This window comes from Micropterus dolomieu, linkage group LG18, assembly GCF_021292245.1.
Source record: "Micropterus dolomieu isolate WLL.071019.BEF.003 ecotype Adirondacks linkage group LG18, ASM2129224v1, whole genome shotgun sequence".
Lineage (NCBI taxonomy): Eukaryota > Metazoa > Chordata > Actinopteri > Centrarchiformes > Centrarchidae > Micropterus > Micropterus dolomieu.
The window spans coordinates 282,093-296,401 of record NC_060167.1 but is presented as its reverse complement, the minus strand read 5'-3'; the positions used below and the strand labels follow the sequence as shown (position 1 = coordinate 296,401).

The window sequence follows — 14,309 nt, the reverse complement described above, 5'->3', positions numbered from 1 at the left end:
TTAGAATTGACTTTAAAATTCTATTGATCACTTTTAAAGCTCTTCATGGCCTCTCGCCTTGTTATATTTCTGACCTTTTAGTCCCATACGCACCAGCACGTACCTTGAGATCCTCGGGCAGAGGTCTGTTGTCTGTTCCAGAGTCTCGACTGAAAACTAAAGGGGACAGAGCGTTTGCTGTCAGGGCCCCGAGGCTCTGGAACAGCCTGCCCGAGGAAATCAGGTCGGCTGAGTCAGTGAACTCTTTTAAGTCCCTTCTTAAAACATACTTTTATAGGAGAGCTTTTCCCGATCTTATTTGACCTTATTTTATCCCTTTTATTTTATTCTATTTTACTAATTTTATATTTATCTGTATTTTAGTCTTTTCAATGTTTTCATGCTTTTATCTTGTATTGTTTTTGTATTATTGTCTCTTGGGTATTATTGTCTTTACACTTGTAAAAGCACTTTGTAACTTGTATTTGCAAAGTGCTCTACAAATATAGATTATTATTATTATTATTATTATGAAGCGGCAGTTCAGGATATTTTGATTATAATTAAAGAATATGACATTAGTTTGATGTTGCAACTTGCTTTGCAATGTCTGTGCCTTTACCATTAGGCCACACCAGCTCTGTCTACAGTGCCTACCTCAGCCCAACTCATCAATGAACGATTGTCCATGTAATATTCATGACAGCTATTAGGCTACACATTACTAGGTTACTAATACTACAACACCGTTATATTTTAATTTGCTGTATTATATTACACTTACCTTTTATATTTTCCAGATGTTAACTGCCACAGTTTGTCGTAGTGTCTCCACTGCAACAAATTACCTCAGACTGACTTGACAGTTTAATAGACAGAAAGCTACAGCCCAGAGTTGACTACATATAAAAATATCCAATCGGCACGAAGATTCGCAACTGAAAGTGAAAACTTCATGTTTTTGTTTGTATGTTTTCTGTTGTAGATGCCCTGACTCAGCAAATAGGAGCAGGAGCCACTGAATTTGCCTTTGCTCAGGTAGTACAAAAGTGGCTTCGGTATGCTCCAGACCGGATGGGTGGGACTGGACGCCAAACACCAGAGCAGGAGTAAAGCTAAAAAAAATGTTTTTACATAAATAAAGTTGCTTTTCTTAACAGATGTAAATTGTCTGTTGTCATTTATATATTAGATTAAGCCTAATGTTTAGGATAGCTTATTTCATAACATTTATTATGGCTGACATATTTTTCACCTATTTTCAAGTAGTCTATTTTCTGTTTTTAATATCAGTCGAAATAACATTAAGTCACATGATTTTTAGTTAGGCTATCTTTTCAACGTCGTTTCAATAGTAATATTAGTGTTGTGGTGGCAGCCCGGCCGACGCTGAGTGTCTTTTTTGCCTGTGATTCTGTTATCCCTGGTTTGTTTTTCTGCACTCTGCCCGCCTCCCTGTGTCTCCTCCCCTGCATGTGCTCTCTCTCCCCCTCTGCTCCTGAGCCCAGCCAACAACCCGTACCTGCATTTCGTCAGCCACCTCCTCTGCCAGCAATCAGCCTCATCCCTGTCTGCATATCTACCCCGGTTCTCCACTCCATCGCTGCTTGATCGTCGTTGCTCCTTACCCCGTGCCACTGATCACCCAAGCTCGCGTAAAACCTGCATGATCTCTTTTTCCCTGAGTCACTAACCCTGTTTGTCTGTCTGTCTCTCTCCAGGTTCACTCACCCTCGTCCTCAGTCAAGTCGGCTGGGCTCGCTCACCTGTCCTCTCCTCTCTGACTTCACCCACGGCGTCCTCCCGGCTCTCCCTCGTGCCTCCCCAGTCAGCCTGCCACCACACTCCTCCACCAACCCCCTGATCAGTTCTCCCGTGCCTCCTCTGTTCCTCGGCCCCCAGTGTCCCTCGGCTCTCTGGTCTCAGTCTCCTCGGTTCCCCGTACCTGCGTTTCCCACGGCATCCACCTCTCCCTCAACTCCAGTCCCTCAACCCCTTCTTTCCCCTGATAAAAATTGTTAATCCCCAGAGTTGCGTTTGGGTCCACTCTGTCCCCACACCTTAACAATTGGTTGGAATACCATTGAAGTCATGTTAATTTATAGTTGGGATTTTAACATTGTTTTAATATTAAACCAGGGTGCAAAATGATGGTGAATCAACATCAGAGTCTTCAATAGTAATAATGGTTGAAATAACATTGAAGTCACATTGATTTTTGGTTAGCTATGATTTCAACATTGTTTCAATATTAAAAAATGGTGCAAAATGATGATGAATGATTCAATGAACTTAGCGTTGACAGCAGAATGGTGATTCGACATAGTTTCAATAATGTTTGCGATCTGGGTCTGGTCTTGGTTTGGGAGATCTTGACTACAGCACTAGGTTCCTGGCCTTGACAGGTCAGTGCTGTTTTGGAGGTAAAATTGGAAGCATTGGCAGGTGGTCATACTGTTATACACACACACACACATTAACACTCGATTAACTCAACAGCACCGATTTAGAGTATGTAAACAGCAACAGCGCTATCCAGTGTCAAGAAAGGAGCAGCGCATGTTAAAATTAATTTGAACAGAGAAACAAATAAATAAAGGTGAGAAGATAAATCAAGGTACAAACATGATATATGTTTTACAAATATTACTGTTGCAACTGTTTTTGGTGAATGTTAAATTTTCATCAAAGATTTGCTCTAAAATTTCTTTAATTTGTTAATTTATATTTGTAAATGTGACATTTTTACATTTAAAAACAAATCTTTGTAACCATCCACATACAGTACAGAACATTTCTAATATCTGAACAAAATATCTGAAGGTTTGTTACTGAACAGAAACAGTTTCAGTTTTGTTTTAAAAACCTCTAAAGGAACTTTTTCATTGGATAAAATGTCTGAATAACTGATAAAGGTGAGGAGGCGCTGACAGGTGGGGCTTTTATGAATAATATAAATATATTTATATACAAAGAAGTCTGTGCTTGATGACTCTTTAGCTCCAAGATAAGATTAACTGATAACAGATTGTTCTTTATTAGACAATAACTAGACCTTAGTTCACTCCTTTTATAACAAACATTTCCAACATTATTGACCAGTTATCGAAGAACTCTGTTTAATTCTCCCTGGATGAATTCTGTCTTTAACATTTCTTTAACTTCTTGTCCATGTGGGCTTACTGAGGTCGAAAGTTTATTCTAGTATAAATCTATTTGTATAAATGTATATTTTGTTTTATTTCATTTGGTTTCCAGTGTTTCTCCCAAAAGAATTACTATTCAATGTATGTTCATGTATTTGTGGATAAAATAAAAGGATTCTGTAAATGTAGGAGCTGTGAGTGTTTCTACAACACGAGATGTTTTTGTTTTGACCTCCTCAACATGGCGCCCTGAACAAGACATGTCGGAACAGGAAGCGGGGCAGCAGCTGCGCCTGCGCAGTGGCCCACCCCGGGTCCCTGTAAAGATGTCTGAGCAGGCGGGGAGGGAGCGGAGCGGAGGACCCGAAACAAGCGGACAGAACCCGCGACTCTCCGCAACTTAACCGGTCAAGGTAAGGGCAGGCGGCCCCGCAGAACCGCTCCGACGGCACCGACAGGCGCGGGAAGGTTTCTGTGTTCAGACAGACCGGACTAGCGGCGCGCTGGGCGGCTGAGTTTGTAGCACAGAGCAGAAACTGTGTGCTGGACGCGCAGCGCTGTGGCAGGGGCGTGTCCGCCATCTTGTTTGAGAAGTGGCGCCTAAACAGCAGCTGTCGTTCCGAGCGGAGACCGAGCGGCCGCGCAAAATGGCGGTAAATGTCGGTAGCTAGAGGCAGCCCATGTTTTTAAAGCACTTTAGCCCGGTTCGGCCCAGCTGCGGACCGGTACTGAGAGCCGCTGTGCCGTGTGTTCAGCCCGGGCTCCGGAGCGGCAGCCGCAGCTTTTTGTTGTCCTCCCCCCTCTCCCCCCCCCCCCGTGTTTGTTTGGAGAGCCTGCCACGCGCATGCGTGTAACCATGGCGCTCGTTTCTGCGTATTAGAAAGAAAAACATCCAGAATTCATTGAGTTTGTCGCCGCAGCGCGTTAATTTAACACCTCACCGATTTATCTGCGGGCAGCGACGGTTTTCACCAGGTTACAACTGTGATAGGTTCCGTTTGCCGCCTTCTGCTCGGCCGGACCTTCATGTTGTCACAGAGCTGTTAACTGGCCCCGCGATCCAGCTGTGACTCACCTGTACAACATCTGTCTGCTCTCACACACGCACACCTGTACAACATCTGTCTGCTCACACACACGCACACCTGTACAACATCTGTCTGCTCACACACACGCACACCTGTACAACATCTGTCTGCTCTCACACGCACACCTGTACAACATCTGTCTGCTCTCACACGCACACCTGTACAACATCTGTCTGCTCTCACACGCACACCTGTACAACATCTGTCTGCTCTCACACGCACACCTGTACAACATCTGTCTGCTCTCACACGCACACCCTACAACATCTGTCTGCTCACACACACACACCTGTACAACATGTGTCTGCTCTCACACACACACCTGTACAACATGTGTCTGCTTTCACACGCACACCTGTACAACATCTGTCTGCTCTCACACACACACACACACCTGTACAACATCTGTCTGCTTTCACACGCACACACCTGTACAACATCTGTCTGCTCTCACACACACACACACACACACACACCCTACAACATCTGTCTGCTCACACACACACACCTGTACAACATCTGTCTGCTTTCACACGCACACACCTGTACAACATACATACAAAATACTGCTTTCAAAAATGCATCTTTAATGAACGTTTCTGCCGCAGCAACAGAAAGTTCCACTGAAATCACGTCCTGATAAGCAGCTGATCTGCTGTTTAGTGACGGAGCAGCTTTCACGCCAGTACTGCAGCACCCGGGACAAACTGACACTGTATACAAAGAAAGGAACAACGTTTTACAACAGTGGATCAATAAGAACGATTATGTAGTAGACAGCGTTTCCCCAAACTCAACAACTCACAAAACTCTATGATTTTACTGTGTTAAGCTGACGGTGTCGCTACGGCCCGATGACGTCATGAACGAATCGATTATTAAATTCGTTGGCAACTAATTTAATAATCGATTTTTGTCGACTACTTCGATTAGTTGTTGCACCCCTAGTCTGAATGTCTCGCACTGACTTTGGCTGCAGTTATTGATTATTTTCATGAGATAATCAACAAATCAATGGATCCGAGAGCCTGTGAAGCCATAAAATACGAGAAATGAAACGACGTGTTTTTTGTTTTTGAGATTCAGCAGACGATCTAAAACCGGACGTTGACGTTTGGTATAAAACATGACTGAACCGTGATCAGCACTGATCAATCAATCGGCCAGTCAGTTCAGCATCACATACTTTGTGTCTATGCCCCGCCCTCTGTACACCTGGCTCGCCGTCCATCCTCTCAGACAGGTGGCGGCTCCTGTCTCGTGGCTGTGACGTCATCAACAGTCTCAGCAATCCAAGAGCTCTCGTGTGTTTTATTTTGAAAGTTAAAGTGTGTCTTCCTGTCCAGGCAGGTCGATGTCATTCTGACGAGCAGCTGAGATGTCCAGTGACAGCCAGGTGAAGGGGGAGGCGGCCATGATGCCGTCTCCCTCTGTCCCTACTTCCTCTCAAGGACCGCCCCTTTCTCCATCCACCACCTCCAAACCACCTGAACTCCCAGGTACACCTGTCTCTCTCACCCGTCTGTCTCTCTCATCCGTCTGTCTCTCTCACCAGTCTGGCTCTCTCACCCGTCTCCCTGACAGATGAGCTGGTCCAGGCTGGATGGTCTAAGTGCTGGTCTCGGAGGGAGAACCGACCGTATTATTTCAACAGATTCACCAATCAGAGCCTGTGGGAGGTGCCAGTGCTGGGTCAGCATGATGTCATCGTGAGTAACAGTTTCTTTTACCCGTACATGTCTTAAACCCCGCCCCGTACAGGTCCTAAACCCCGCCCCGTACAGGTCCTAAACCCCGCCCCGTACAACCGCCCGTACAGGTCCTAAACCCGCCCCGTACAGGTCTTAAACCTGCCCTGTACAGGTCCTAATGCTTCTGCGTCTTGCAGACCGTCCCCGTGAGTTGTGCTCTGAGGAGCGAGGAGACACGAGAGCGGGAAATATTCATTTAGCTTTAATTTAAAGCGACTTACATTTGAAGAACAACCTACAAGCATCAGTAAAGTGAAAATAGATGCTGGTACGAGCTGGACCACGGGGAAGAAGAGTTCACCACCAGAATGCGTTCCCTAAACAATACCAACTAAAATGACGACCCCAAGTCTTAACCTTCAAACAGCCCTTTGAAGTTGTGAGGACCGGCCAAAATGTCCTCGCTTTACCAAAATGTCGCAGAGCGACTGTTTCTTCCTGATGTGATTTACTTTGAGTTTTGGTCGTTTGAATTCCACACAGCCTCCCTCTGAACTCTAAAGCCGTCCTGTCGGTTGACGTTAGATATTAGCATGCAGCTCATTCTGTGTACTCGCCGTTTACCTGCACGTCCGTCTGCAGTCTGATCCTTTAGGTCTGAACGCAGCTCCAGCAGAGGGCGGAGACAGTAACCTTGGTAACGGCCAGAGGAAGAGGAGGAGCTCTGAGGAGCAAGGGGCGGGGCCTAACAGCATCAAACGAGCTAAGGTAAACACACACACACACACACACACACACACCCACACACCCACCCCTGGTCACGTGATCAATTAACACAGTTAAAGCGAGTGGTGTGCAGTGGATTGTGGGAAACTGACGAGGACTGTCTGATGTTTCCAGGTGGAGCCCACCACGCCCATCTCTCCCAGCACCCCTGGGGTGAAACCCTGGAACGCCGCCCCTGAAGACAAACAGGCCCAATCTGCCATGCCCACAACACCAAGCCCCGCCCCCGCCCCCTACAGGCCAGCTGTGTGAGTACCGAGGCCACGCCCCCTCCCAGTTAGCGTCTGTAGCCCGTGTGTTGACGGAGTTTAATGATTACGTTGTTGTTTTCAGTATCTACTGGGATCTGGACGTGCAGACAAACGCCGTGATCAGAGAGCGAGCAGCGGCCAACCACCTGCCCCCCCACCCTGAGATCGAGCTGCAGCGGGCTCAGCTGGTCACCAAGCTCAGGCAGCACTACCACGAGCTGTGCCACCAGAGAGAAGGTACGCCGCCACGTGTCACTGAGCACCACACCTGTGTCTGAGAACAGCGTGCATACTCACCTGACGACCTGCTCACCTGCTGCCGTTCAACGGCGTTCATGCGCTCGCTCCGCCTCCTCTAACACACACACACACACGTTTTTGAAAGATTCCAGATATCCTCTATTTATTGGTATCGACAAAATCCCAGGAAACCTCTAGACACATGATTTCTTGTAGGTGTGTCACACCTGCACGGTCTGACAGGTGTGCTGGTAAACTGGAATGGATGAATGGAGGTTACTGTGGGTGACCTCAGTAGTACTGGGGGGTCCTGACTACCTGAAGCCTGGTCCATGTTCTGTCTGTCCGGTGCAGGTATTGATCCGCCCCGGGAGTCCTTCAACCGTTGGCTGCTGGAGAGGAAGGTGGTGGACAAAGGTCATGACCCCTTACTGCCGAGTGACTGTGACCCGGTCATCTCGCCGTCCATGTTCAGAGAGGTCATGAACGACATTCCCATCAGGTACCTGCCCGCTGTACTGACTTCACCGTCTGACCTGATTCTCTGATTCCGTTTTAAATATTGATTATGTGTTAACGAGTGTGCGTCTCAGGTTGTCCCGGATCAAGTACAAAGAGGAGGCCCGTAAGCTGCTGTTTAAATACGCTGAAGCCGCCAAGAAGATGATTGACTCCAGGTAGGTGACCAGTCAGAGTCTGATCCTGCTGAGGGCATCGGCCGGTGGGCGGGCTGGGGTCGAGGTAGCGCTAACCTTTGACCTCTCACCTGTGCAGGAACGCAAGTCCAGAGAGCAGGAAGGTGGTGAAGTGGAACGCTGAAGACACGATGAGCTGGCTGCGCCGAGATCACTCCGCCAGCAAGGAGGACTACATGGTAACCTCTGACCCCCTGCAGGTGTTCATTTACATTAACTCATTTGGCAGACGCTTTTATCCAAAGCGACTTGCATTTGAGGAACAACATACAAGCATCAACAGAGCATCAAATACAGCACGAGAACTACAACTGACAATAAATACTAGTAAGAGCTGGTAGCACAAATCGCATCACTGGGGTAAATACCTGGGGAAGGAAGTAAGAGTTAACAAAAAGTGCAGTCAATACAAGATAATTGTGAGGAGCCAGAAGAAGAAGAGCACAGGAAGTGCATGTCAGAGATCAGAGGTGTTATCAGAGGAAGTGTTCTCTGCAGAGTTTAAGAGCTTCTTGAAGTCAGTTTGATTCTGGGGGCCACTGGGAGCCAGTGGAGGTCACTGAGTAATGGAGGGACACGAGTCCTTTTGGGCTGATCAGAAACCAGACGTGCTGCTGAGCTCTGAACCATTTGTTGGGGTTTCACCGCACAAGCTGGAAGACCTGCTAGGAGGGCAGAGAGGTAACCACGGCCTGGACCAGAAGCTGGGTGACATACAGAGTGAGGTAGCACTGTCGTGAGACAGCAGCAACATGGTCTGAGAAGGACAGCTGGTCATCAATCATGAAGTTTCTCACCACCCTGGCTGGAGTGATGGTTGAGGAGTCAGTTTGTAGTTTGATGTTATGGTGGATAGATTGCTTGGCTGGAATGACCAAGAGTTCAGTCTTAGAGAGGTTTAGTTCAAGGTGGCGAGCCTTCATCCATGCAGATATGTCCAAGAGACAGTCCGTGATCCGCGCCGAGACGGTGGGGTCATCTGGCGGGAAGGATAGGTAGAGTTGCGTATCGTCTGCGTAGCAGCGGTAAGAGAAGCCGGAATACTATGGTAGCACATGTCCTGAGTGTAGTTGTAGCCGGCGGCTTTCAGTGAGTGGTGTGCTTAGAAAAGCTACTCTTTTAGGTGGCCTTGCTTTGTGGACTCGCTGGTCTTTACCCAAGTAGGTCTTCACACAAGGAGCAGACGCTTATGCGGCATCCAACCAAACGCGAATTTAATCCATGCAATGCTTTCGTCACGGGAGTTTTATCGCTGGACAACTGCCGAGTGTTCACACACAATGCGATAATGCGAATAAACACAACTCACCATTACTCCAGCTGTATGAACCCAAAGTAAACATGTTGCTGTGATTAAATAGCAACAAACGGATCAAACTGATGCTGAAATAACTACAACATGATGCAGATTTGTTAAACATATGAATTCATGCTTTGTCAGGTCTGTCAGCTGAACTCACCAGGTAGTTCAGCTTCTCCGCTTTCTTTTCTCACAGCAATGTCCAGTTTTGTCCGGTTTTTATATAAATATGAAGTAGTAGTCCAGCAGAGCTCTGAGGGCCAAACGACGCTAACAACAACCCTGGAACCGGATGTGCACAGAAGCTGCTGAGAAGCTCCAGTGAAGATAAATCAAGTTGTAATCCCAAAAACTAAAGTAAAAAGCTAATTTAATAAAAGCAGTTAACTCTGAGCTCCTCCTGCGAGTAAACAGCGTCGCTGTCAGAGCAGAATCCAGACCGACTGACCGGGGGTTTATTTGTCCGAAAGCTGCAGCGCTGCTCCCTGTTCCTCTCCCCCAAGTTTAGCAGCTCCGCCAGCAGATTTCCAGTCACCCGCTCTGCCCGGCGCTCTCCACACAGCGCTCTGAAGCCGTCTGTGACGTACGGACAATCTCAACACTGATGAGCTATCGTGACTCAGTTGAAATCATTCAACTCGCGCAAATTCCTTTGCGCTGCCTTCACGCCGCCCGAAAGGAAATCGCGGCTCCACGCGTCTTTGCATTGACTTTGTATGTAAACTCACCGCCCGAACGCTCGCTTCGCTTTTGTTGTGAAAGCACCATAAGGCTTCAGTGGTTGGTTTCAGTGAAGTAGTGTGAGTGTAATTGCATACAGGTGTTGTGCAGTCAGACTGATTGCACCCAGCTGAGATCTCGCTCCGGATTACCAAGACAAAAGGTTGGTTTGAGTGGGTGGGGCACACCCAGTTGTTTGAGCTCGCTCAGCCGGGCTCAGGTGTTCATGGTAACCTCTGACCCCCCTGCAGGTGTTCATGGTAACCTGGCGCTGCGTACTGAAGATGTTCCATCAGGTAATGTAATGACTGTGTGTGCAGGACCGCCTGGAGCACCTGAGACAGCAGTGCGGTCCTCACGTCACCGCCGTCGCCAAAGACTCTGTGGAGGGCATCTGCTCCAAGATTTACCAGCTGTCTGCAGAGTACAGCCGCCGCCTGAGACAGACGCACCTGAGCCTGCTGCAGGACCCCCCCACAGGTACACACACACACCTGAGCCTGCTGCAGGACCACCCCCACACAGGTACACACACACACACACACACACACACACCTGAGCCTGCTGCAGGACCACCCCCACACAGGTACACACACACACACACCTGAGCCTGCTGCAGGACCACCCCCACACAGGTACACACACACACACACACACACACACCTGAGCCTGCTGCAGGACCACCCCCACACAGGTACACACACACACACACACACACACACACACACACCTGAGCCTGCTGCAGGACCATCGCCCACACACACACACACACACACACACACACACACACGCACACTGAGCCTGTGTGTGTTGTGTGTGTTCAGAGGCGTGTGCGTCCCCCCAGCCGTCCCGGTTGGTCTACTGTTACCCGGTGCGTCTGGCGCTCCCCTCGCCCCCCCTCCCTCGAGTCGAGCTGCACTTTGAGAACGACGTGGCCTGCCTGCGCTTCAGAGGAGAGATGGTCAAGGTCAACAGAGGCCACTTCAGCAAACTGGTCAGTACTGGGGGGGCTAAGGGGGACTCTGAGGACAGAGGGGTGGACTCTCTGATGAGTTAAATAAGTTAATATTTCCTGATCTGTTTGTTTAGAAATGAAGGTGTATTTGTTCTGATGTGACCCCCACTGACAGTCTCTCTGCCTGTCTGTGTCCAGGAGTTGCTGTACAGGTACAGCTGTATAGACGATCCTCGCTTTGAGAAGTTCCTGTCCAGAGTCTGGTGCCTCCTGAAGCGGTACCAGGTCAGCTGACTCTCTGTTGACCAATCAGGGCTTACTTGATAGCTGTGTTCTGTAATGACTCAGTTAATTGGTGAGTTAACGAGATGTGTGTGTGTGTGTGTGTGTGTCCAGGTGATGTTTGGCAGCGGGACTAATGAGGGGACGGGCCTGCAGGGGGCGCTGCCGGTGCCGGTGTTCGAGACGTTGAACCGACAGTTTGGAGTTTCCTTCGAGTGTTTCGCTTCGCCGCTCAACTGCTACTTCAAACAGTTCAGCTCCGCCTTCCCCGACACCGACGGCTTCTTTGGATCCAGAGGGTGAGACAGGTGTTCAGCTCTGCTCTCTGTGACCTGTCTGTTTACCTGAGAGGACAGGTACACACAGGGTCGCTGTATTGCTCTCGTCAAAGCCACCAGACTCCATTCATAAAAACAGTGATTTTACCTCTCTGGTCTGCGGCTGCCTCGATTAGTTAACTTGTGTTACTGTGTGACTAACCGACCGAGGCATCCGTGGATCAGAGAGGTAAAATTACTGTTATATTCAATGGAGTCTGGTGGCATTTGATCAAAGCAATACAGTGACTGTTCCTGGTAAATAAAACAGATCTCATTCACTGCTGACTGCAGCTCAGTACTGGACCAGTTTCACAACATGTCGTCCCCCTTAGTCACACAGACACAGAACCATGAGAAAAAATTACCTGTTTCATGCAGTACTTCTTTAATATTCCTAGTGTGAGTATACAGTAGTATTGCAGTATATAATAGTATAAATTCTTAATCCAGCGTGTGTTTGCAGGCCGTTCCTGTCTTTCTGTCCGGTCAGCGGCTCGTTTGAAGCCAACCCTCCGTTCTGTGAAGAGCTGATGGACGCCATGGTGACGCACTTCGAGGTCAGTCCAACATGTGTACTGGGCTCTGTGGTAAACCAGTTAGAATTATTCTGTACCAGCTTATACTGGTCTGTCCGGATCGGCTCGCATCACCATTCTGTACTGGTAGTACAGTACTAGTATGTTCACTGTCGCCAGTCAGACAGGAAGTCAGAGGATGCATCGCTCACTACGAAACCAGTCTGTACAGGTCTCTGCTGGTCTGTACTGTGTATACAGGTCACACATTGGTTCTGTTCCCGTTCCAGGAGCTGTTGGATCAGTCCTCTGAACCTCTGTCCTTCATCGTCTTCGTCCCTGAGTGGCGTGACCCTGTAACCCCGGCTCTGACTCGCATGGAGGCGAGTCGATTCCTCCGTCACCAGCTGAGCGTCCCGGCATACGAACACGAGTACCGCTCTGGGAGTCAACACCTCTGCAAGAGGTACTGATACTGCATTACTACTCAATGGATACAGCATTACTACTTCACTGTCACTGCACTTTCACTATCCCTGTCACTGCACTTTCACTATCCCTGTCACTGCACTTTCACTATCCCTGTCACTGCACTTTCACTATCCCTGTCACTGCACTTTCACTATCACGTCCCTATCACAGTCATCACTATCACTGTTCCTGCACCGTCACTATCACTGTTCCTGCACCGTCACTATCACTGTCGCTGCACCGTCACTATCACTGTCGCTGCACCGTCACTATACCGTCACTATCACCGTCACTATCGTCGTCACTATCCCGTCACTATCACCGCCACTGTCACTATCACCGTCACTATCGTCGTCACTATCCCCATCACTATCGTCGTCACTATCCCCATCACTATCGTCGTCACTATCCCCATCACTATCGTCGTCACTATCCCGTCACTATCACCGCCACTGTCACTATCACCGTCGCTGCACCGTCACTGTCACTGCACTGTCACCATCACTGTCGCTGCATTGTCAGTATCACGTCACTGCACTGTCAATGTCACTGCACTGTCACTATCACAGTCATCACTATCACTGTTCCTGCACCATCACTGTCGCTGCACCGTCACTGTCGCTGCACCGTCACTATCACATCACTGTACTGTCAATGTCACTGCACTGTCACTGTCACTATACCGTCACTATCACCGTCACTATCACAGTCATCACTATCACTGTTCCTGCACCATCACTGTCGCTGCACCGTCACTATCACATCACTGTACTGTCAAGGTCACTGCACTGTCACCGTCACTATACCGTCACTATCGCCGTCACTATCACTGTCGCTGCACCGTCACTGTCGCTGCACCGTCACTGTCGCTGCACCGTCACTATCACATCACTGTACTGTCAATGTCACTGCACTGTCACCGTCACTATACCGTCACTATCGCCGTCACTATCACAGTCATCACTATCACTGTTCCTGCACCATCACTGTCGCTGCACCGTCACTGTCGCCGTCACTATACCGTCACTATCACCATCACTATCGTCGTCACTATCCCGTCACTATCACCGCCACTGTCACTATCACCGTCGCTGCACCGTCACTGTCAGTATCACGTCGCTGCACTGTCAGTATCACGTCACTGCACTGTCAATATCACGTCACTGCACTGTCACCGTCACTGTCGCCGTCACTATCCCCGCCACTGTACCGTTTCTGCACCATCACTATCACATCACTGTACTGTCACTGTCGCTATACATCACTATCGACATCACTGTTACTGTCACTATCACAGCCGCTGTACCATCACTATCACCGTCGCTGCACCGTCACTATCACGTCACTGTATAGTCACGTCACTGCACTGTCACTATCACGTCACTGCACCGTCACTTTCACTGCGCTGTTACTTTACCATCACTATCACTGCACTGTCACTATCACGTCATTGCGCTGTCACTGTCACTGTCACTGCACTGTTACTTTACTGTCACTATCACGTCACTGCACTGTTACTTTACTGTCACTATCACGTCACTGCGCCGTCACTATCACGTCACTATCACCGCCACTGCACCGTCGCTGCACCGTCACTATCGCCGTCACTGTCGCTATACATCACTATCGACATCACTGTTACTATCACAGCCGCTGTACCGTCACTATCACCGTCGCTGCACCGTCACTATCACGTCACTGTATAGTCACGTCACTGCATCATCATTATCACAGTCACTGCACTTTCACTGCAGCATCATTGTCACTATCACTGTCACGCCACTGTTACTTTACCGTCACTATCACGTCACTGTACCGTTACTGTCACGGTCATTATCACATCACTGCACCATCATTATCACCGTCACTG

General features: G+C 48.7%; 1 protein-coding gene across 1 annotated transcript in view; it reads left to right on the top strand.

Annotated features, from left to right (window-relative positions):
- Positions 1–3,444: 3,444 nt before the first annotated feature.
- Positions 3,445–14,309, top strand: part of pcif1 (phosphorylated CTD interacting factor 1) — a 15,999-nt gene continuing 5,134 nt past the window's right edge. Inside the window, exons 1-15 of the mRNA XM_046028433.1 lie at positions 3,445–3,538; positions 5,564–5,712; positions 5,798–5,922; positions 6,547–6,672; positions 6,805–6,938; positions 7,024–7,178; positions 7,536–7,683; positions 7,775–7,858; positions 7,956–8,055; positions 10,217–10,376; positions 10,721–10,890; positions 11,050–11,136; positions 11,248–11,432; positions 11,917–12,010; positions 12,259–12,434. Of these exons, the coding sequence (XP_045884389.1) occupies positions 5,592–5,712; positions 5,798–5,922; positions 6,547–6,672; positions 6,805–6,938; positions 7,024–7,178; positions 7,536–7,683; positions 7,775–7,858; positions 7,956–8,055; positions 10,217–10,376; positions 10,721–10,890; positions 11,050–11,136; positions 11,248–11,432; positions 11,917–12,010; positions 12,259–12,434 (1,865 nt within the window). The 5' untranslated portion in view covers positions 3,445–3,538; positions 5,564–5,591. The remainder of the gene's footprint in view (positions 3,539–5,563; positions 5,713–5,797; positions 5,923–6,546; positions 6,673–6,804; positions 6,939–7,023; positions 7,179–7,535; positions 7,684–7,774; positions 7,859–7,955; positions 8,056–10,216; positions 10,377–10,720; positions 10,891–11,049; positions 11,137–11,247; positions 11,433–11,916; positions 12,011–12,258; positions 12,435–14,309) is intronic.